At 34.5% G+C, this 24,300-nt stretch overlaps 1 protein-coding gene across 4 annotated transcripts; it reads left to right on the forward strand.

Moving 5' to 3' along the window:
* The first annotated feature begins 1,311 nt into the window (after nt 1–1,311).
* LOC143252412 (polypeptide N-acetylgalactosaminyltransferase 11-like) lies at nt 1,312–23,760 on the forward strand. Of its 4 annotated transcripts, none has more exons than XR_013028982.1 (11): nt 1,312–1,351; nt 3,274–3,886; nt 4,060–4,226; nt 9,520–9,650; nt 11,621–11,865; nt 19,528–19,645; nt 20,062–20,214; nt 20,329–20,578; nt 22,121–22,222; nt 22,460–22,591; nt 22,728–23,760. XR_013028982.1 is itself a non-coding variant. In XM_076504492.1 (11 exons), exons 2-11 carry the CDS (start codon nt 3,501–3,503, stop codon nt 22,860–22,862), a joined length of 1,812 nt encoding a protein of 603 aa, XP_076360607.1. In that variant the 5' UTR covers nt 1,318–1,397; nt 3,274–3,500; the 3' UTR covers nt 22,863–23,760. The 4 variants fall into 4 exon arrangements, 1 of the variants encoding a protein (XP_076360607.1); XR_013028981.1 differs by having other exon boundaries at nt 1,318–1,397; XM_076504492.1 differs by having other exon boundaries at nt 1,318–1,397; nt 20,329–20,571.
* Nucleotides 23,761–24,300: the final 540 nt, after the last annotated feature.

The raw sequence follows: 24,300 nt of genomic DNA on the forward strand, positions 1-24,300 counted from the left end.
AACGGAAATAATCATACTCAAATATATAGATCTCTTTGTATAACATTTCAAATTTACTTACATTTCTTGTTTTGAATACACTCAATTTAAAATGCTCGGAATATTTGCTGTAATTATGTAGAGCTTGTACTAGGATGAAACTCGTGTGATCACATGTTATGACATGTTGTTATCTGTGCATTTCATCATAGATTTACGAAAAAGCATAGAAAGTGTAATATCTTAACCGTGAATAACTATTTTAGAAACACTTCCTTTGTATTGTTTCGTTTGCTTTGAATATCGCGTAAAGTCTAATTCAGTAGTAAAAGACTAGAGGGAAAACAGTTTGTTATCACCACCCACTGCCAACTCTTTTACAAATAAATAGTCGGATTGACAGTCATATAATAACACCCTCACGGATAAAAGGGCGAGCATGTTTGGTAATATAGGGACTCGAACCGTGACCCTCCATTTCCAAGCTAATATACTTGTTAAATATATTTAATATGGTACAGCTAATCAACGGGCCTGGCATGGCCAAGCGCGTAAGGCGTGCGACTCGTAATCCTAGGGTCGCCAAACATGCTCGCCCTCCCGGCCGTGGGGGCGTTAAAATGTTACGGTCAATTCCACTATTCGTTGGTAAAAGAGTAGCTCAAGAGTTGGCGGTGGGTGGTGATGACTAGCTGCCTTCCCTCTAGTCTTACACTACTAAATTAGGGACGGCTCGGTGCAGTGGGCTAACAACCTACTCACTTAAATACTTGTTGAAGAATCCACAAGCGATTGCGGCCCTATGTTCCTAGATGGAATCTAATGGTGATAACTAACTAACTAATTAACAGCTAATCAACAGTTTTCATTTTTTAACCTTTTTAAACTACTGACTGTTTTTCTTAATGCAAAGCTAGGAATCGAGCTGTGGATTTTAGCGTTGTAAATCTTATAACAGATTTTCTGCTGTACATTTATTTTAGTGCCTGCGTTTGTTTCAGTGTAGTTTTCTATTTGCCTGTATATTGCGCAAGTTCCATGTGTTTTTAAGATGTGTAGACGATTCTTGAGTGTAAGAATCAATAATGTACGAGGTGTGCACGTAATAGTGGTGATTCACAGACAAGCATAAAGTTAGCTATCAATTCTGTCAAGTGATGTACACCTATGTACCAACATAAAAATAGTAATTATCAATTTATCAAGTACACAAATATTTAAAATAAAGAACATTTTAGTACAAATCAACATTGAAAATCCAACAATGTATTTATATTCAAGAACTGATTGTAATTACTTATTCATATTTCGCCAATTACAAGTTAATTATTTGAGAGAGCGCTCAAAGCGCTGAGTGGCGTGATAATATGATGTGAGTACTTAAAAATTGATGTTTGGAAAATGTTAGGAATTGTAATGTAAGTACTAAAGATTGTGTGAGTTTATTCTCCGATGCAGAAATTTACTGTATTGGTTAATCATAGTTGAACAAAGGATACAGATACAAAAAATAAGTCGTTACTGATTGAGTACAATTGTAAGTGAGATAGAGCCTTAGCACGAATATTAGATTAATAGATGCTCGTGCTATTCTCAAACAGTAACATTAGTAACAGGAACGTAGCTTTAATCTTGGTAGTACTAGTACAGCTCTGATCCTGATTATTAAAATGAGAAATAACTAGTGTTATGGCAAGCAAGGTCAATGAGTCTGACTAGCTTAACGACTAGTAACGTTAGTGTATTGGAACTTTTTAAAAATTAATATTAGTACACACTGCATAAATTACATCCATTTTCTTTTACGTTTTGCATTTACGCTGGTAATTTACATACCAGTTTATGCATAGAGATTTGACGTGAGATTCTATACATGAAATTAATGAAACCAATTCAACATTTGTTAGTTGTGTTTGTACAATTATATGGGGAAAGTACACAAGTTACTTTTTTTAATGTATCAAATAACTTTCTTGTAAAATCTGTAAAAAATTTAACGTTGTCCAACTACATTTCAAATTTTTTGTGAGATCATATAAAAGCTATAAAATTCAGAGTCTAATTTTAAAGTTCTTTATACACAAGTGACATTAGCCATCATTTCACTTCCAAGAAAAATAAACGTGTACTTATTTTTAAGTGTATTTTTGGAAGGAATTTTTAGAAAATAACCTTTAAAAATGTTTCTTAAGGCAAACAAAAATCATTTTTGTACTTCATGGAAATATGGAGAATCCTTGTTTGAAATCTCACCCATTTAGACTTAGTTTTCTCATACATTGTAAATTTAAATGGTTGATGAATACATACTATGTAGCTCATCAGTATGTCTGAAGGCTTGTAATGGTTAAAATTGGGTATTGATATCCATGGTAGGTAAAACACAGGTTCTTGATGGTGTAGCTTTATGTTCAACAATAAACAATGTATATTAATAAAAAAGATTTAGCATGTCTATTTGTATCCAAAACTAACTAATATGTTGCAAGCTTTTAGAGAGGGAGAGAGATAAGTATTGGTGGCTAAATTCAATAAAAATGAGATAATATAAGCTCTGATGTGAAAGTAGTAACCTGATCAGGTTCTTTTAGTGTACCGTGTTTCTCCGAAAATAAGACAGGGCTTATATTAATTTTCACTCCAAAATATGACACTAGGGCTTATTTTCGGGGGATGTCTTATTTTGATATATTAAAAAAATGAAGTTACAAAGTAAAATTATTAAACTAACCATTTAAAATAAACTATTATTAAACTATTAAACTAACTGATTAATACTTAAACAAACTAATTAACTAACTATTAAACTAATTAATAAATTAATTTTTTTTATTTCTTTCCTCTTCCTGCCACTCTTAACTAGGGCTTATTTTAAGGGTAGGGCTTATATTAAAACTATTTCCAAAAATCACACTAGGTCTTATTATCTGAGAAACACGTTATTAAGCTTTAATGTGAAAGACAAATGATGTTTGTGGTGGTAATAGTAATTTAGATGTTAAATTTAGATGTTAACCTGTGCAAAAGTTTGTGGTGCTTAACTTTAACAGTAACTATGCACAGTTTGTTTTATATTCTAAACTATGTCAGCACAAGAAATTCCAATTATAAGCTTTTGTTTCTTTTAAAGGTGTATTTTTAATAGATTCTTGTAATTTATGTTTTAAATTTTTATTATCTTGAGAATATTACCAGAACATGAACCTGGATTATTGTTCTGTGTAGTTATTTTGAGTAGATTTCAAATCTTTATAAAGATTATGTGACATTTGTCCTTTTTGTTTGCTTTTACAGCAGCATGAATTTTGTTCTGTGTATAACAACATCAAGACCTGGAACTTTAAAAGTACAAAGGAAGGTGTGAAGTGTCTATGTGAAAGAAACGTGCATGATAAATGCAGTTCTAGATGGCTGGCAGTAACTTCAGCTGTGAATGTGTTCAGAGGGGCTGTTTTAGATGACTATTATCTGTGATCCAGTTTTTATTTTTTATAATCATATGTTGATTCTTTTATTGCCATATGGGAGCTTTACGTTATAGGTCTTTCTTTTTGGGTATCTTACTTACCTCTTTTATCTGGGCTGTGATAGTTTATTTATATTCTGATTTTGGACAAAGTAAAAGACCAAGCATTTCATTGTCAAGGCAACAATTTAAAAAGAGGTTAGTGCCTCATTATAAAAATCCCTTGTTTGAGGATCACCATGATAAAAGGCAACTTAACAAAGACTTGAAGATTGGGAGTGTTGATGGTTTGAAGTTGGTAAACTTGTTGCAGTTTGGTGTTGTGAGAAATCAGGAAGATGAGCAGGTTAAAGAAGAAGGATATCGTCATCATGCCTTCAATGTTCTCATCAGTAATCGTCTAGGTTACCACCGGGATATACCAGATACAAGGCATTTCTTGTAAGTAATATTTGTAAAGTTGAGTGCTATAAGATAGAATATGTGTAACAAAGTTGTAGCAAAAGCTTTTGTAAATTATATAAATAATAAACATAAAAAAACAACAAAGTTCTAATTACAAATAAGAAATGTTATTTTTAATTTTCAGAGATTCTTTATGCTGTTTTTTGCAGATGTAAATCCAAGTCATATTCACCAAATCTTCCTTCTGCTAGTGTTATAATATGTTTTTACAATGAAGCATTGTCTACACTACTTCGTACAGTCCACAGTGTACTTGACAGGTCTCCACCAGACCTTCTTCATGAAGTCATCCTTCTAGATGATAACAGTAGCAACAGTAAGTATTCCTGTTTACCAAATCTTAGGACATTATTGCACACCAGTTTCCTTTTTAAGATTAATATTAAACAAAGGAGAAGATTCAGAAGGAAAGCTTATCTTCTGTATGCTATGTACAAATCACAATTAGCAGATAGTTCACCTTTCTTTGAATGACTGTTTAATGTTCCTTTGAACTAGTGTTTTGGCATTAGTTGTTATTATATATGTGCTATGGCAAAATGATTAAACATAATTTTTCTATTTTTTAATACTTTTTTAATGTGATTTCAAGATCCCATATGAAGCAGGTTTTAAATCAAGTGTAACAACATTATATTATACCAGGATTGTCTGTGTTCTAGTAAAATCTTTATTCAGTGAGGTTAATGGTGTACATACTGTGTTGAAGTTATGTTTGTGTGTGTGTGTGTATAGATACACAGTGAGGTTAGTGTAATGCTGTGTTGAAGTTGTTTGTATATATATCTAGGCTTCCGTTAGCCATTAGCCACATCGCCATTGGTGAAAAGAAACAGCCTGTGGCAAAACAAATCTAGTGTTGGTTTCACCACAGTGGCAAAAGGTGATAATTTTTTAGTCTTGGATGGTTTTCCTTTATTTATTCTACTCAAGTTTCAGTCTTAACACCTTTTCGTGGTTTTTATCGCCACCCATGCCATTAATGATGACACATGACCAGAGGCGCCCCTCAGTGAGTTGAAGAAACAAGAAACGTTTTTAAAAACTACCACTGACTGTAATCTATATTTTCTTTATGTGTGTATTTTTATGATTTCAGGGATATGACAACTAACAAATTAAATTAAAAAAAAAAATTATTACTCAGCTGTGCTAATGATTTCTTTTATTTTCATTTCTTATGCTACATGTTTGATTCTGCCCATGGTACACAAACAGTAATCAGAGAAAACCTGACTTTTGTCAAACCAACATATGGTCTGTATCAAAGTGGAAATCCCAAGTTTCGTATGACATGTGTTTGAATTGAGATCATGACAACTTCTATTAGGTTAAGGAATAATTCGTGAGCATTTTTAAATAATTTCATTCAAGCATTACATGCAAGACTATACAATACTTCAATGCATGAACACATTACACCCAAAACATTTATTATGATACTTTATTTCATGTAATACCTAGGTATATAGTATGCATTGTTTTAAACAAAATTGCCAGAAATTAAATGCGAAAAGCAGATGGTGTCGAAAATGCTCGATTTTGTCCACTTGACATTCCATTTAATGAGCTGAAAATGAAAGCAAAAATTAAAGACATATGAAAATCAAACACACCATCTATTAGAGCAAAAAATTATCTACCAAATGACATGAAATATTTTGCGAAAGCATTTCATTTATGAATATATTTTTTTAACTTGAAAAAACACTCACGAATTATTCCTCAACCCAATAGATCAGATAAAAAGATGTCTAAACAGTTAGATATATCAAGTTTTTTTCAAAAGAAGATCGAAGCAACAACATCAGCTAATGGTGGGAAATTCACTTCCAAAAGAAAAGACAGCTTTGAAGAAACTGAAGCTTGCAGCAATGATCAGACTTTCTGTGTGAAAAAAAAATATACCCTCAATTTTCACAAAATTGTTAAAGAAACTTGGTTTTCACAGTTTCCTTGGCTGGAACATGTTTCCTGACAAAAGACATTTCATTCAAATTATGCAGGGACAACAACAACAAGACAAATATTTATGCTACCACTGGGAAAACTGCTACTAAGCCTAAAAAAGACGATTTTGTGAAGCATGTATGGTCAGAAGATCATCGCAGTGCAGTAGCATCACAACTGCTGCTGTGAATGTGTATGTGGGGTGTAAAGGTGGCACTCAGACACAGATGGCCACATTACTTGTACAAACAAAGTAAGCCATCCCAACTGTGAAGTTTCATTCCCTCCTTTCACTACAAGTATTCAGTGTAAGAATATTCTTCATTCTAGTGTTAATAAGATACTTTTAGTTTTTTACAGTATTTTCTTAAAACAAAAGGCAATTTGACAATATTCTAAAAGTGAAACATTTTGAAAATATCTCAAAAATTAAGTAGCTAGCCAACTCTTCCAAATATCTTTGTTTATTACTTTAATTGGTGGTCTTATTTCAAAACACAAGTTCTTATATATTTTTTAACAAGGAGTGACCTCTCTAAAGAAGCTACAGACTCAGTCACAAAGTGGAACAGAGAACTACATATACACCCACAGCCAGTCTCTGGATGATATGTACAATGCCCTAAATCATGTTTTTCAGGATGAAATCAAGGCAGACTTTCGGGCATCGCCTTTCCCATTTTTTGCTCTTGAAGCAGATGAAGCAACTGATTCAGGAAACACCTCTATACTGATAATTTGTAACCTCACCTAATGATGAAAGATACCTGATATAAGTCAATACCTTGCTGTGCATGAGCTGACCAACACTGGGGCTGATTCTATCTACAACACAATGCACTCAGTCATGACAGATTGAGGATTGTTTGATGTTGACTTGGTTGGACTTGCCACTGATGGTGCAAAATGTCATGGTGGGAATTAAAACAGGTATTGCTACAAAATTTAAGGAGGAATGCCCCTGGATAATAACAATTCATTGTTTGGCACACAGATTACAGTGGCAGCTGAAAAGGCAGCAAACCAGGTGCCATACCTTGTGAAGTACATTTCAGTTTTGAACCAGTTTGCAAAAAGCCTGAAATATTCTCCCAAGTTTTGTCGGGTTTTGGAAGAGAGCAAAGCATTGCATGGAGAGAAAAGCAACAAAATCAAGCAAGTGTTCTTCACACGATGGCTCTCTTTTAATGATTCTGTCTAAGCACTAATCAACTGTATTACACCTGTGATAAGCTGCCTGCAGGTCCTAGTAATGGAACATGGTACTCCAGGCCTAGCCTTGCTACATAGTCTAGTCCAGCAAATGTCATGTTAGAGCTTTGTCTTGATGACACATTTTTTTGGCTGACCCTGTTGGTATTCTTGGAATTTTTTTAACATCTCTACAGAGAGCTGATTTATCTTATGATCAGGCTGAAGCAAGTATTGATGGGTCAATTCAGTCGCTGGTACACATCCCTGATCTTTATACACAGACTGCACTGAAGGAACTCCCACAAGCTCCTGATGTCAGTGGTTACACTTCTTACAGAGGCCATGACATCAAAGATATTGATAACATGAAAAGTACAGATCAGCTGCTGAGTCATTTGTTGAAGAGGTGGTCACAAGTAGCATTCCTAGACACTAACATCATGTCATTTTTTTCAATATTTAGCCCATCAGAGCAGTATCTGATGAGTATGATCTGAAGACACTCATACAGCACTTCTCTTCTTTTGTTAATGAGGATGAGGCACTGACTGAATGGCTGCTACTAAGGAACATAATGGAACAGGATGCTCACAAAAACAGAAACATGAAGAACTTCCACAAGGAATACATCCACCAGACCCATCAAACTTTTCCAAATCTGTCTCAGCTTGTAGCAATTGGATTAATAATTCCAGTTACATCTGTTGACTGTGATCGAGGAATTAGCAGGTACAACAGCATCAAAACAGATGCCAGGAGCAGTCTGTCGGTGGCCAAGACAGAAATGTTACTGAACTTATCCATGGAGTCCAATCTTTTAGATCATTTTAACTTCTACTCTGCATTCAGATACTGGGTCACTCACAAAGACAGGCATGAGTACCATTCCCTGATGAAAAAATGTGCTTTGGAACCTTAGGTGTCAACTTCTACCACATCTTCTGTTGAGAATGATTTGGCTGAAGAGCTGCCATTGGATTTATCTACTTACTAGTCATGCTATCGTATTCTAGTGCCCCCTGCTAGTACAGTGGTATGTCTATGGATTTACAATGCAAAATCAGGGGTTTGATTCCCCTTGGTGGGCTTAGCAGATAGCTCGATGTGGCTTTGCTATAAGAAAATGCACACGTATTCTAGTTTTAAGTCATTTTTTTTGTTTCTGTGTTATTTTGAGAAATGTATCTCTTTGTTTTTCTCTTTATCATGTTTATTTTGTTTGTTTGTTTTTTGGCAGGGAAGATTGCTAGGGAATAAAAAAATAGTACAAAACTTAATGTTTTGTAGATTTTCACATAATTACAACTATTTTTTACTGGATGGAATTGATGCATATTAAAAGTCACGCACCACACAGTTTTTGGTGACCTAAAATTGTGGCTAAACAACTGTCACTGTGGCTAAAAGAAAATTACTTTGTTTAGCCACAGTAGCTAAGAGAGTTATTTTTCTAGTGGAAGCCCAGTATATATTCAGTGAGGTTAGTGTAATACTGTGTTGAAGTTGTTTGTATGTATGTATTCAGTGAGGCTAGTGTAACACTGTGTTGAAGTTATTAATGTTTGTGTGTGTGTGTGTGTATATATATATATATATATGTTTAGTGAGGTTAATGGTGTATGTACTGTGTTGAAGTTATTAAATGTTTGTATATATTTGAAAATTATTAATTTAATTTTTTGTGGCTGTTTAATTTCTTTATTTAAACTACTATTGGTTATTTTTATTGAATGTTGTTTGGAAGCACTTGAACTGTTTATTTCACTTAAAGTGTGGAGAGTAAAGAAGCATAGGTATGGCAAATAGAGAATAACATATTCTCTAATATAAGATATTCAACACTTGTATGTATCGTTTAGTTCACTTTGTTCTATTACAACATTGTTAATTTTATAAATGCTTTTCAAGCCTAACTGGAACAGTTACTGATTGTTTTTCTTCAGAATAAAGAAGTATCTGCAAGAATACAGATACAAAACAGAATTATTATATAATACACTCTACTGACATTTACCTAACTAATAGTCAGGTTGAGAAACCATTCTAGCTTGCATAGTGGATAGAAGTGAAACGTTAATCAACTCATTAACAAGACTTGATTAAAAAATAACATTAGAATTGAACCAGATACATAATGGATGTACAAAGAAAAAACATTAGTGGGTATATAAACTATGTAACAGTTCACAAGTATGTATGGAAAAGCAATACATTTATTTATATGTAAAAACGGCTGGTTTTGGTTGAGAAATTTTTTATGTAGAGGAGTAAACAACGTTTAGACCTTCTTCAGTCATTGTCAGGTTCACTGTTATGAAAAAGCTAGCCATTGTTGTATTTCTTATTAGATCAAACTTGACAAATGTAATTGAACACCAAAAATCATCCATTCTTTGCCAGATCAAGTTGTAGTTAAATAAATTTATTACTATTAATTGTTTCTAATATTCATCTATTATTTGTAGTTACTTTAAACATGGAGTTGGAGAAATACATCAAGACTAATCTTTTCTCCAAGGTAAGACTTTTGAAAACCCGATCGAGAGAAGGATTGATAAGGGCTCGAACATATGGGACATACCAAGCAACAGGCGATGTAAGTGATTTGCATAGAGACTTAGAAAATGGTAATTTTAAACAGTTGTAGAACAAGTAGTTGATACACATTTTGAGTAGGTCAAAGTGTACAGGCTACAACCTTTTTAAGAGTTGAATTTACAGTATAATTAATTTATAATTATCTTAGCCTTAATTTCTTAATTTCAAAGATAATATTTAAGTTAATTATCAGTCATCACTTCTTTGAATTGTGTAACCCTTTATGTTCTGATTTGTTTTTTAGTTTTTTTCTTTCTCTCACACTAGTGACTCAATTATTTGTGGCTCCTTTATCTTCAGTTGTTTGTGGTTTTCTATGCTCCTCCACATTTTTTTCAAAGTAATTATACTGCAACAATTCTAGACAATAATTCACATTTTGGGCAAATTGTTGTTCATCAATTAATATTGGTTGCTACAGTTCAGGTGTTGCATGATGTGCAGGATTTTTACATGGTTGTGTGAAACCTAGCATTGCCCATTTTAATTTTAGCTGTTAAGACAGGAATACAAAATATTTGTTCTTTGCTTAACTTTACTTGATTAGTCTGTTTTAACAAAGGTTTTTTTTATAATAATTCCAAAGCATAGATTTGTACTATTTCTTTCATAGGCATTGATTGATAATGTGCAAATGCAGTTTATGTCTGTAGCAGTAAAAGTGCTAAACTTTGAGCTAGTTATGCCTATGGTAGTGATTAAATTCAACTAAAATCAGCACAAGCAAACATAAGAGGAAGTTCTATAGGAGAAAAAGTGGAACTAAATTGCTGTATCAGGAAATTTGGTGAAATTGACTGTAGCTGACAGACTGACTAACTTTTACAATTTTGGGGACTTTTATAATTCTTCATCATAAAGTGATTAAATGACAAAAAAAAGGTTGTGAAAAGAAGAAATAAATATAGTGAAAAACACTTCTGATTAAACAATGGACTAATTAGTATATAAACTTTTGCCTCAATTCAATTATCCATTGTTTTATCATATTTACTGGATAATGTAAAACTGTGTACAACAATACTTGGAATATTATTATTATCAGGCTTATTGAATGATGTAGAACTGTGTACAACAATACTTGGAATATTGTCATCAGGCTTACTGGATAATGTAGTACTGTGTGCAACAATACTTGGAATATTGTCATAGGCTTACTGGATGATGTAGAAGTATGTAAAACGACACTTAACATGTTGCCATCAGACTTGTAAGATGTAATAGAACTTCCATGTATACAATGCTCAGCATGTTGTATATTGTGGAAGCTGAAGAATATATGAATATTTTTGTTTGGGATAAATGAGTTACACTGAAGTATGATTTTACAATAATAATTTTCATGTCCTTCATACAGGTTTGATTTAGTTTTTTTACTAGTTAAATTGTCTAACAGTAATATATACAGTGCTGTATGGAAACTAAGGCTACATTAAAGTTTACACAAAAAGTAATTGAATTATTTTTAAGAATCGCATGCTTTTCATCATTGTCCATGTGCTACTAACTCTTTATTCAGCTGAATAAGTTGTTTTTTTTGTGACAATTTTTCTATTACATTTTAGTCCTTAGTGTTGGAACGTTGGGCAAGTGTGTGAAAGAAGATATCTTTGAAGCTACACTTTATGGAGAATTGATATTTATGGAAAAGAAAAAAAAAAGATTAGAACCAATTGAAATACCTGTTTAATTTGTTTATAATCAGATAAGTCCTTTAGTGTGATGTTTAATATGTTCACAAAATATCAGCAAAAAATGTATTAACTGAATTTTTCTAAGTAAATACGACATTTACCAGTTCCAGTGTCATTCATGTCATTTTAAATCAACAAAATGTCTACTAACAGGGGTGGATTAATACCAACATTTTTTTTTCTTCGACTGATTCATTTTGTAGTCATTGGGTGAGTTTCTATCGGTATTTAGACACAGTTTTGTACTTCTGTAACTGTACTGTTTTATTCTTAGGTAGTTGTTTTCCTCGACAGTCACTGTGAAGTCAACAAGGACTGGCTGGAACCTCTTCTTGAACGTATTGACAACAATCGTACAACAGTTGTCTGTCCAATCATTGACATTATTAATGCTGACACTTTTGAGTATTCTGCATCACCATTAGTTCGTGGAGGATTTAACTGGGGTCTCCACTTCAAGTGGGACTCGGTACCCTTGTCTTTACTGAAAAATAAAGAAGATTTTATTAAACCTATTAAGTGAGTAATTTTTAATGAAGTAATAACTTAGACTTCTTTATAAACTTCATTTTGGTGGGAGTGTGATGTTAAGATTTAGAAACAAACATTTTTCCACACCAGGTTGTCTTTCAGGCCTGAAAATTTTAAACCTAGATTCCTGCCACAACTTATTGTTTAAATAGTTCATATGATGTTACATCCTACTTGTGGTTCTCAAATAAACTTGGATGATTATTTATAACTAAATGGGTGATTGACTACAATTTGTATGATGAACCTTCCATAAATGGGTGGTGAGTAATAGAACTTCTTGCCACCAGTCTGTTCTTTATGAAGATTGGTGGCAAATAAAGTTTTTCTCACTGAAGGTAGCTAGAAGCATGATTCTGAATATAGCCATACAGATGTTTTTATGTATGATAATTTGTAGTCCTAATAACATTTCTAAGGTAATGCTGTTTGTAGATCACAGTGCAGTGTTTACTGAATTAACTTGTATAGGTTATTTTGCATTTTCATTTCAATATATGGGTTTAGGACTAACTTGAATCTCTGGAACTTAAGATTACAAGATATTACTTCAATTAAGACTGAAAATAACAGTTCAGTGTGTTCTAGGCTATAGATTTCTAGGTATTAATTTGACATAATTTAGTTCAGTACATTGGTTTACTCATTTCTTAGTCATATCTGTACAGTCTTACTGTTGGTGGGAATTATAAACCATGTTGAGAGAGTTAATAATTCCCACCAACATGGTTTGGTCAACTTGACCAACTATGTGACCTTGTACTTGTTAATTCTATAATTTTGATACGATTTTCAGTGTAGTGTGAATTCAGGTTAAGTAGTTAGTACACAGGTTCACCTACAAAATTTGTAATATTTTCAAAACTCAAGCACTTTTGCATAGTTGATTGTTCTTTTTTGGGAAAATAAAGGGTTATGTTTAATAAGTGTGAAATACATAGGCTCAGATGTTGATGTCGCACAAACCGGATGTTCAGTATGAGTTGTTCTTGAGAACTAGCCAGTCATAACCTAGAGTTGTGTCAAAGGAGTGTGTATATCTTTATGAAGTTTGGCAGTCTTTCAGTTAACATACAAAAAAATGTATTTTGTAGTGAAGTATTTTTAGTAAACTTAAACATCTATACATAAATATGTTGAGTATTTGTCTTAAATAGTCATTATACAAAGTAATGTTCATGTTGAGATTAAAAATACTTTACTTACCTTCCTCTCATGAAACCTCCTGAATATATTTAATTTTTTTTTTAGTAAAACTATCTTTTTATTTTCTCTACTCTACCCCTTGGTGAGAGGACCTCCCTGGGAAGGTTCTGTTCTTTCAGTTTACCTCCTCTGGGATCTAAACATCCATCCATGTGTTTTCCGTGCATGATGACCCTTGAAGGGGTGGTTGAAGGGTCCAACCCTAATGCACCATTTTGGCCTTGAATTCCTGTAGATGGGTGGCCTTGGGGTGGCCCCCCTAGGGTCAACCAAGTACCAATGTTGGATGTTCTCAACAGGTGCTGTGGACGTTGCATCTGATGCTGCTGGTTGGGTATAGTACTCATGAAACCATGGCATTGTCACGTGTCTCCTCATAGGGCTAAATGGTGGGTGGGGTCTGTGGGTGCCCAAACTTTCCTTTTTTTTTATACTGGATCCTCCATATAAAATAGTGAAAAAAACAGTCCATAAGTAAATGACCACATTTTGATGATTCTGAGCAGCAATTTCAACATCTGTACCTCATTTTCTCATATTACATTTTTCAGACAAACCTTTAGGGCAAATGTCTCCCTTTTTTATTCAGAAGGGACCAAAGGGACTTATGGCTTTCCAAAGTCAGTTGCAAAGTATTGCTTTGGTGACTTTGGGCTTCTGTTATAATCAAGGGCGATTGAAAATATACTCATTGAGGTTACGCCTCATGCTAACTTGAATTTGTCAGGAGGAGTTATTGTTGAGAGGGATTTGAAGAATATCCCCGAGTCTGAGATTCTTGCTGGTTTCTCCACCCAAGGAGTTTCTGCAGTGAGGCATATCTCCACTTGCAAATATGGGATTATGATGCCAACCAATGTTCTCATTTTAATTTTTACATCGTCATGTCCACCTGCCACTGTCAAGGCAGGTAACCTAAATTGTAAGGTAGGCCATACATTCCAAACCCTCAGATGTTTCCATTGTCAGCAGTTTGGTCACTCAAAGACATCATGTCATGGTTCCTTGATGTTCCTTGATGTGTGCTCATTGCAGTGGTAAGGACCACAATGCTTAACAAGTGTGAAACAGACCCTCGTTGCATCAATTGCAATGGCTCTCACCCATCCTATTTTCGAATTTTGCCCCAAGTAGTTGGAAGAAAATGAGGAGCAGCATTTGAAAATGATTCAAAACATTACTTACCCTGAGGCTCGAAAGTTGCTGCACTTCATTTCACTACTACAGTGGGAGCGTAGATGGATTTCTCTGTACCTCCAAAAGAATCGTTCTCAAACCATCTGAAAAGTCTTTTGACCTTCATGGTTAAAACAGTTGATAAATCAACATCAACACCAATCTCTGTCTCTTATATTCATTCCAGCAAACTCCAAGATCCACTTCCTTTGGTTCTGAGTATGGGCATTTCCTCAGGTACATCTTCTCCTGCCGCTAGATTCAAAAATGATCATTTGTTCACATCCTCAGTCGTTGGAATCCTCTTCCAACGACCAAGACCTGCTCAATCAACCTGTGGCAGGATCCATGGAAGTCAACAGACCTCACTTGAATAAATAAAAAAGACATGGTCAAAAACATTGGCTTTCCACCCAATTCATCTATACATAAATAAAAATTGCTACCTTGATACAATAGAATGGTAGAGGTATACTTTCTGATCTGGATGACATCAAAGCATTGATTGCCTCCTTCCATCATGTACGTCTTTCATTACTGGAAACATTTCTGAAACCTGCTGCTACAGTCACTTTTCAGCAGTTTTATTTGAATAGATATGACAAACTGTGTGATGGATGAGTGCAAAGAGGGGTGGCACTGCTGGTTGATCAGCATATGCCCACGCTGTCCTTCCACTCAACACACTCTTGGAAGCCATAGCCATCACTGTTCTCTCTTCCTCTCTCCTGAAGAGACCTATGATCAATCAGACCTTGATGTTCTCCTTGAACAGTTGTCATGTCCATTTTTAATCCTGGGAGACTTTAATGGACATAATCCCTTCTGGGGATGTACTGATATTGATGGGAGGGGTTGCACCTCAGAGTGTATATTCTCTGATCACAACCTTTTTCTTTTCAATACTGGTTCTTATACTTATTTTCATGTACCTAGTCAGTCCTTTACTGCTACTAAACTCTGAATTTGCTCCCCTTCACTATTCTCACAATTTTTATGGAGGGTTGACAATAACCCATGAGGCAGTGATCATTTTCCTATAATTTTGAGACAGACTGGCCGTGGTCGATGCTACCAGACTAGCATGCCCTGGTGAAGCTGGATTAAGCCAGCTGGCCCTCTTTCACTGCTCTCAGAGAATTTAATCCTATCGTCATCTGTAAGCCATCAACAGATGACTGCATGGCAGCAGAGACTGACTATTATACAGGCAACTGCTCAATATATTCCTAAAGCCTTGACATGTTTTCTACGATATCCTCGTCTGTGATGGAATCATGCATGCCACAGTAGGGCTCAGAAATGGGTCTGGGATACTTTTTGTAGGTATTACACACTTGAACCACATCAATTTTTCTCAGGCCTGTCCATGTACTCAGCAGGTAAGACATCAAAACCAGAAGAAATTTTGGATTAAGTTCACAACCAGCATATCATCTACCACCATTTCCAAAGTCATATGGGACAAGTATCAAATGTTTAGTGAGCAGTATAATTCTGTCCACCTCTCAACCTGCTCTCTGGTGGCCAGGAAGTAGCTGATACCTGGAGCATTACCAATACTCTAGGAGAAAGCTTTTGCCAGGTATCTAGCACTTCTGCTTCATCTTCCACCTTCTTCGCCATCAAGACTCAGGCAGAGCGATCACCACTTATTTTGAGTTGATTGTCTCTATGATTGTAATCACCCCTTTACACTGGTGGAACTGAAACTGGCACTTCATTGGTCTGGCAGTACATCGATCAGACCATCTATCTCCTGCTTCTCTTGCTATTCTTCTGATTGTTTGTAACTGGATCTGGCAGGAGGATGTTTTCCCTGATGCCTAGCAACAGGCTATTGTCCTACCTTTCTCTAAGCCTGGGAAGGATCCCAAAATTCCTTCAAACTACCATCCAATTGCTTTGACAAGTTGTCTAGATAAGACCTTAGAGAGGAGGGTTTATGCTCATCTTATATGGTTCCTTGAATCAAACAACCTCCTCTTAGCCACCCAGAGTGTGTTCCAATGACAGTGCTTCACTATGGACCACCTGATTCAACTTGAAACGTCAATCAGAGAAGTTTTTCTCAAACAACATCTTGTATAAATATTCTTTGACCTTGAGAAGGATAATGATACTACATGAAGATATGGCATTTTATGCCTCCATTCATATGTTACATGGTCATTTGCTCTTTTTTATTCAAAATTTTTTAATGGACAGGCAATTCCAAGTTGGTGTAGGTTTGACACTTTTCTGTTCTTTTCTACAGGAACTTGGAGTCCCTCAGGTCTGTGTTTTGAGTGTCATGCTTTTCAGAGTAAAGATTAATGCCATCTCTAAACAACTCTCTCTCACTGTTGCAAACGGGCTCTATGTCGACGACTTTCACATCTCATGTCAGTCGTTGAACATGAGATATATTGAGCGGCAGCTACAAACTGCCCTCAATCGTGTACTGAAGCGGACCATGGCGAACGGCTTTAATTTCTCTCTCTCTAAAACCATTTGCTTGCACTTTTGCTGCCAACGAGGTATTCAACTTGATCCCGAACTCCATATTGGTGAAGTTCTGTCACAAGTTTTTGTGGCTTATCTTTAATCATAAGCTGACCTTTGTACCACAGATCAAGCAGCTATGAGTCAAATGTGCAAGAGCATTGACAATCCTCCATGTGTCCTCTCTGACAACACTTGCGGAGCAGATTGATGTTCTGTGCTCTTATTCGATCAAAGCTAGAGTATGGGTCACTGGTCTATGGTTCTGCCAGGGCCTCAGCTTCGAAGATGCTGGACCCCATTCTTCATCAGGGACTTCAACACTGCACCAGGGCTTTCGCACTTCCCTAGTTCAGAGCTTATACACAGAATCTCATGGACCTCCTCTGCCACTTGCAATTGTCTTTAATGTATGATTTGAAACTTTGATCCTTACCACAGCATCCAACCTGGGGTTGTATTTTCCTTCCTCGGTGGGCCATGCTTTTTCACAAGAAATAATCAGCCATTGTTTCTTTTGGCCTTTGTATCCAGATGCAGTTGGGTGAATTGGGTCTGTCCTTGGATACCACTGCTGTATCCATTGGTCAGCCCATCCAACCATGGCTTATTAAAATCCCAAAATGTGACCTTTTTTAAGTCATCTGAGAAAAGTAGACACTCCTAATTGGAAATACTGTCTGTTATTTGTTGAACATCTTCCAAATCATCCTTCCATTCCTATTTATACAGATGATTCAAAATCAGGTGATTTTGTGGGCTCTGCTATGGTTTGTTGTGGTTCAATGGTTGCTCACAGAATCCCCTCTAGTTTCTGTGTTCTCTGCCGAATTATACGCCCATTTCTCTTTATCATCTACTTCTATCCAGGCTCACTGACACTGCAGCTAAATCTGTCTGCTCTGGCACTATCATCACTGTGCCTGTTCCATACATGAACTATGGTTCTTTATTCATGGCTCAGCTACATGCCAGTTGGCAGTATACCTAGAGTGAACAATGTGAAAACAAGCTTTTACAGATAAAACTCTCCACTGGATTTTGGCTATCTTGCTTCCGTAAGGATCGGAAAGAGGAAGTTGCTCTAACTTGACTATGCATTAGCCACAGTTTTTTTACTCATCATTTTCTTTTGTCTGGGATTTATGCTCCAATGTGTTGTCTGTGTAACAGTCAGGTCATAATAAGCCACATTTTACTGTCTTGCTGTTGTTTCGACTTTCAACGACAGTGCCATTTTAAACGTGTCTTGAACCAAGGATTATCCATAACGTTAGACAGTGTTATTGGCAATGGTGACACTTTCCACCTTACAATTGTTGTTAGTTCTTTTAAAGGCCATTAATTTTTAATGCTATTTAAGTTTTTAATTTATAAATTAGATCTTTTTTAATGTGATTCCCTTTTATGAATTAAAGTATTGTTCAATTTGAAATTAGAAAATGGTCGTAACATCAAATAACTTAACCAGGACTGGAAAGGCCAACTTCAGGTGTCTAATACTGATGTTTGAACTTACCCGTTAGTCATTCTGGCGAGTTATGATAATTAAAATTATGGTACAGAAAGTCCTTTACAACTTGTATTACTGTAGTTTTTCTCTTACTGCTGTTGACTAAATATAAAAATTGGATTTGATGCTTTTTATGTTTTTAGTTCACAAATTAAACTTTGTTTTGTTTTATCCTGATTCCTTTTTACAAATGTAATAATTTTAACTTTTTACCAAATGTTTGGCACAGAGAGCCTAGTTGCTTTGCACCATAAAACTCCAAACCAACGAAACAATTCTCTACTCTAATTATACAAAGTTGGTAAAAAAAAATTGACTTGTAACAACATATATCTATTTATATTTAAGTAATTGTTTTATTGATCTTTGAACCATATTTAACTACTGCTATTAGCACCATTGTAATTTGTTGATCACTTGAAGAGAGTGGAGTTCATCTTACACTAAGTACAAGCTGCTTGCACATGTGCTGTGTGAAACATTTATTTTACCTTAATTAACTTAAAGAAATTGCTATTTTAACATTTAAGTTACTTTTAATAAAGAATATACCTGAAAAACAAGAAATTAAATACTTGGGACTCTTTTTTTGATAATGTTTAACCTTTTTTTATATTAATCATAGTAATGCACTAAACTTATTCAATTAAATGATGTCCCAAAAAACACAGAAGACAATTTACTCTAACTATCACAACTGTGGGATGAAGTATTACAAATTCATCCATGCTAGTTATCTTTCTCATGGGAATGAAGTTTATACTAACAGGAAAATAACAATTCCCTGTTCAGAAAGTAATATAATATAATAAAGCATTTTTTCATTTGTGGCTTTCTGCTAGTTATACTTAATATAGGATTAAACATAAGAGAGAACTATTAACAAGTTTTGCAAGAGAGAATGCAACAGGTTTGTGTGGTAGGAAGTCAGATTTTTCTATTTTATGGCCTTACAACCAAACAGAATTGAAAGCTTTAAAAGTTGTAGTTTGTCTGAGTAACGATGGTTTTACGTTGAGTTTTGTACTTATTGGAGGGGTGATGAATAAAAGATAAAATGTCAGTTTTCACACTAGCTGAAATTCAGAATTTCCTTTGGTATTTCCTTATAAATTTAAAAACTTGTGTACCAATAAAATATGCATTACTAAGTAAGACTTCATGCTTTACTATTTGCTAAATAAAAAGTACTTATTTTGAATATCAGTTTTTAAAACCTTGTGACATGTGCAGATAGTTAAGTTCAAGGAACATTTTTTATATTTGTTTAGATCTCCTACAATGGCTGGTGGTCTTTTTGCTATTGATAGAAAGTATTTTCATGAACTAGGTGACTATGATGGTGGCATGGACATCTGGGGAGGTGAAAACCTGGAAATTTCCTTCAGGGTAACATTTCTCTTGTTATGGTAACTTAAGATCTGTGTGTGTGTTGTAGGTAGTTCATGCCCCATTTCTGATCATGTAATTAGTCTTCTGTAGGCCTGGCATGGCCAGGTGATTAAGGCACATGGGTTTGAATCCCCCCATCACATCAAACATGCTCCCCTTTTTAACGGTGGAGGCATTACAACATGATGGGCAATCCCACAATTTGGTGGTGGGTGGTAATGACTAGGTACGTTCCGTCTAGTCTTATACTGCTAAATTAGGGACGAATAGTGCGGGTACCCTTTAGGAATTTTGCATGAAATTAAGAAAACAAACACACAATCTTCTGTATGTGTGGTTTTGAGTGCTGATACTGTGGTTATGTGGAGATGGCTTCTAGCTAATATTTTGATCTGATTCATCCTTCCTATTAGATCTGGATGTGTGGAGGAAAGCTAGAAATCGTACCTTGCTCTCGAGTGGGTCACGTGTTTCGAAGGAGACGACCATATGGCGCTCCAAGTGGGGAAGACACATTAACCAAAAATTCTCTGCGTGTTGCCCATGTATGGATGGATGATTACAAAGTAAGAGAGTGTACTTTACTTCATAACATATAATCAGTGAGTAGCTTGGAGTTTTAAAAATTTGTTATTACCAGATGTAGCTCACCGTGTTGATGTTCTCTCTTCCCTTTGTAGGAGTATTACTTACAGACTAGAACAGATGCAAAAAATAAGGATTATGGTGATGTAAGCAAGAGAAAGAAACTTAGAGAAAACCTTCACTGTAAGTCATTTGACTGGTACATGAAAAATGTGTACCCTGAGTTGGGCCCTCCACCATCGAAGAAAGAACAAGAAAGAATGAAGCTAGTAGAACTAACAAAACTTAAAAAAACAAAAGATATTGAGGGGAAGAGCAAAACCTGTAACTATTTCTACGTACCAGGTGAGAAGTGAAATTTAAAGAAATATTTATGGACTAACTGGCTTGCTGTAGATGTTGAAATGAAAACATATGTTTGAAATTCTTCTAGTTGCAGGATGGTTTGTTTTGAACATAATTTGATAGTTTATGGAGAGACTAGGAAAAAAATTTTCTGACATTTGGTTTGATCTAATACTGTATGTAATGAGTTTAGAATCAGTTTTTCCAACCATGTTAATTTTTCTATTATATATATATCATACAGATATTACTTGAGTAACTTTTATTTTAAGATTAAAAATACTTTGACATCAGAAAATTTTCAGCTTCCACATTTAAAATCTTTATAATCTCCAGCTAAGTTTGTTTGTTTAAGAAAATTTATATTTTGTCTATTGTCATAACTTGTGTGTTGAGCAGATCTGAAAGATGTAATAACCATAACAAAATTAGGCTTTTTTGTTCTAGAATGACTAGAAATTATAACTGAAACACAGATGTTTAGCTTCAATGTCTTAACTTTATACACATTTTTTTTTATATTGACTTGATTAACATTATACAGTTACAATGATGCAGTGCATGTGCCCTCGTATTACATATCCAAGAATATATAAAACTGATCTAGTATTTTGCAATATACAGTCAAATTTCAATTATTATACATTACTGTTTACTAATAAGTTATTAAACTTGTTTTTCTTAAAACATAGAACAGTAAATTAAGATATAAAGCATACAATTATCTCTTCTAGTTATGACCTTTGTACTTGGTTGCTGCTGATTGCAGCTTGCTAAGCCTTAAAAACTTTTGCACATGGAGGATGTGAAACAAAATTTTTTCAGGTTTTATATACACAGTCTATACCATAAAATTTTATTATAACTTATCAAGTTTAATAATAAACTGTATCTATATTTAAAAATACAACAAAATAATCAACTTAACAGCTCAGTGGTTTATCTAGAAAGAGGGATGCTGTAATGTTTAAAAACAGCTGAGAAAATTACTAAATGGTTATTCACATCATGTATATAATGGATTTGGGGCAACTGTCTGATTCATTAAATAAAGTGATAGCTCAGCATGTAGAAAAGACAGGGTATCAGTATTGATATCCTAATTCAGACAAAGCTGTATCCTTTCTGTTTTGACATTACAAACATGGAATTTGAACCAGTGTTGCAGTCAACATAGTACATGACTTACAAAAGTAGATATTTTAATCTTTAATTTAAACACAATCTTTAGTTTAATACCAGTTTTTATGTATATTCCTAAAATTATAAATGTGGTGACATGGCCTTTGACTCATGACTGGTTACAACTACCACCATAAATATTTTCTGACACTCCAGATATACTTTAAAATATTTCCTCGAGGTAGCTAATCTGTTTGTTGCACTTACGACTCTTTACTTGACCTTCCCCATAAGTTCATATGTTTTATAACTCAGTCTATATTACATATGTACTTGAAGTCTTGTAGCAGTATTGAATGCTTTATGAACACACCCTTTCTCAGTCACCATGTGTGAAACTCACTCAAGTTTTTCCATTAGATCCAACTGACAGGAACAGATCTGTGTATTGAGTCAGAAGAAGATGTGACTACAAAAGGAACTTTATTAATTTTACAGAAATGTACCCACATAAAGAGACAGGTAAGCATAGCCAATGTGTTGATTTACATTTACTTAGTCGTAAACAGTGAAAACCATATATTGAATTTAATCTGCTGTAATCTGAAAGTATACTATTTTAGTTTATTAATTTATTAAACCTGTGTAGATTAAAGTTATGCAACATACTGTTGGTCTGTTGATTCATCACCTTAAAGATAGAATATATGTAAATATCTTCATTATTATAAACTGAACATTCATGTTATTTTATTTCAGTTGTGGGAAGAGACGGAGAAGGGTGATCTTAGGCTAAGTGGGCAGCTGTGTTTAGATGCAGGAGATAGATATCCCCGTTTGGCAAAGTGCCATGAAATGGGTGGTTCACAAGACTGGAAACGTTCTGGTGATGTGAGTAGAATAATGTATTTTATGTGAAACATAATAATGGGTAATGTATGGAGAATAATTGTGGTTTGAGCAGATCCATCTCCAAAAGTAGGTTTCCCCCTTTATGGCTGTTAAACAAACTGGTTTATTTTAACAGGTACACACTGTTCTCTACAGTGTCGCAGCTGGACTGTGTGTGGGAGTGAAGAAGATTAGTCTTGGTGAACATCTGAGAATGGTTATCTGTGAGAATGACAAAGCCATGACATGGGATGTTCTGTTTCACCATTAGCCACTGCCTCAGGGTCAGTGAGTGTCCCCTGATTCTTTACTTCTGGATACCAAATCTTCAAAATGAGGACTAGACTTAATGTTATGTATAAAAAGAAGCTTTCTTTCTTTGTTTAAATACCTCTAACAAGTGTCATAGAGATCATTGATTGTCTCTCTCTAACCACCATGTGCATGATTAAGCAGCTAAGCCATTACATACATTTATTAAGTAATTTTTTTACCTTTTTGTAAAAAAACTAATAGGGTCATGTTTGGTTCATCATGGAAAAATACGTACAGTTGTGATCTGAAGCAGAGATTAAGAGAGAATACCTTAACAGTTTATTACATCAATATTTTGGTTTCTCTGATACAACTTGTTCCCTCAAAGATTGAAATTATCTGTACTTCCTGGTGACTGTTGTGAGATTACAGGCTTACAACAAGGATTTGTAATTCAATATGTGATGAAGGTTGTGATTGATCTAATAAATTAAGGCATTTCTTAAGCCATTTGTTGGTGAGTAGGTGTAAGGCTATATAAAGGTGTACATCAATATTTTACTAACCAACACAACTGGGGGGGTGGAGGAAAAAATACCATATTTATTGAAGAAACTCTTCTTATCCCTTTGCTTTATTTAGAAATATGTATATTTATGTTTTAACAGGTGATGTTATCTATATAAATTTATTTATTTATTGAAGTAAAACAGTTGTACAAGTTTACTTACAGAACAAGTTCATACAGTGTTTTTTTTATCCATCCTTAATGTATAGTCATTAAATGAGGGTATTTCATAAATGAAATTACACAGCCCCAAAAAGTATATCGAACGTGAAAATTTTTTGAATTGCTGCACTGAGAAGGTTTCCCTTCAAAAGAATATTATAAATAAAGTTTTTACATGATTGTAGTTCAAATGTCTGTCTGACTAATTTTAAAACTGTTTGAACAGTATGGTATCCATCACAGCATGTAGAGACAAATATAGTTCATCATCAGGTCTACCTGTGGTTGGTGTGGCCATTTTACAGCATAGGTGCCTGTAAGTAACTTGATTTAAAAAACATATTGAAAACAATATCATGTCATCCTTTGAAGGAGATGGGTCCATGATAGCTGAGGCAACATTTATATTGAAGACAATCAGTGTTTTATCATAATGGTTTGATGTAAAATAACAGTGAAAGTAAGTTTTACATGGTCTTTCTGGAAGTACGTTTCAGATGTACCAGTTATACAAATAATTATTTCATTTCTAGACTCGGGAGTAAAGTTAAACTATTAAAGAACATGCTCTTGAAATGGTAGAGAACAGTTGACATTTTGGTGGATCCTTATCCAATGTGCTAATTCTTAACGTGCAATTTTCCTGGATATTCATACAGTTGTGAACAATTTATCACTAAAGATGATTAGAAAGTGTACAAGTCCATGATATCATCAAAATAAA

Source organism: Tachypleus tridentatus, chromosome 6 (genome assembly GCF_004210375.1).
Source record: "Tachypleus tridentatus isolate NWPU-2018 chromosome 6, ASM421037v1, whole genome shotgun sequence".
Lineage (NCBI taxonomy): Eukaryota > Metazoa > Arthropoda > Merostomata > Xiphosura > Limulidae > Tachypleus > Tachypleus tridentatus.

Bases quoted from the DNA above. Each gene is read 5' to 3' on its own strand.
- LOC143252412 (XM_076504492.1), top strand. From the start codon at position 3,501: ATGGGAGCTTTACGTTATAGGTCTTTCTTTTTGGGTATCTTACTTACC. The intron at 4,227-9,519 runs GTAAGTATTCCT...TATTATTTGTAG, and splicing joins AGATGATAACAGTAGCAACA to TTACTTTAAACATGGAGTTG. The intron at 20,215-20,328 runs GTAAGAGAGTGT...TTCCCTTTGTAG, and splicing joins TATGGATGGATGATTACAAA to GAGTATTACTTACAGACTAG.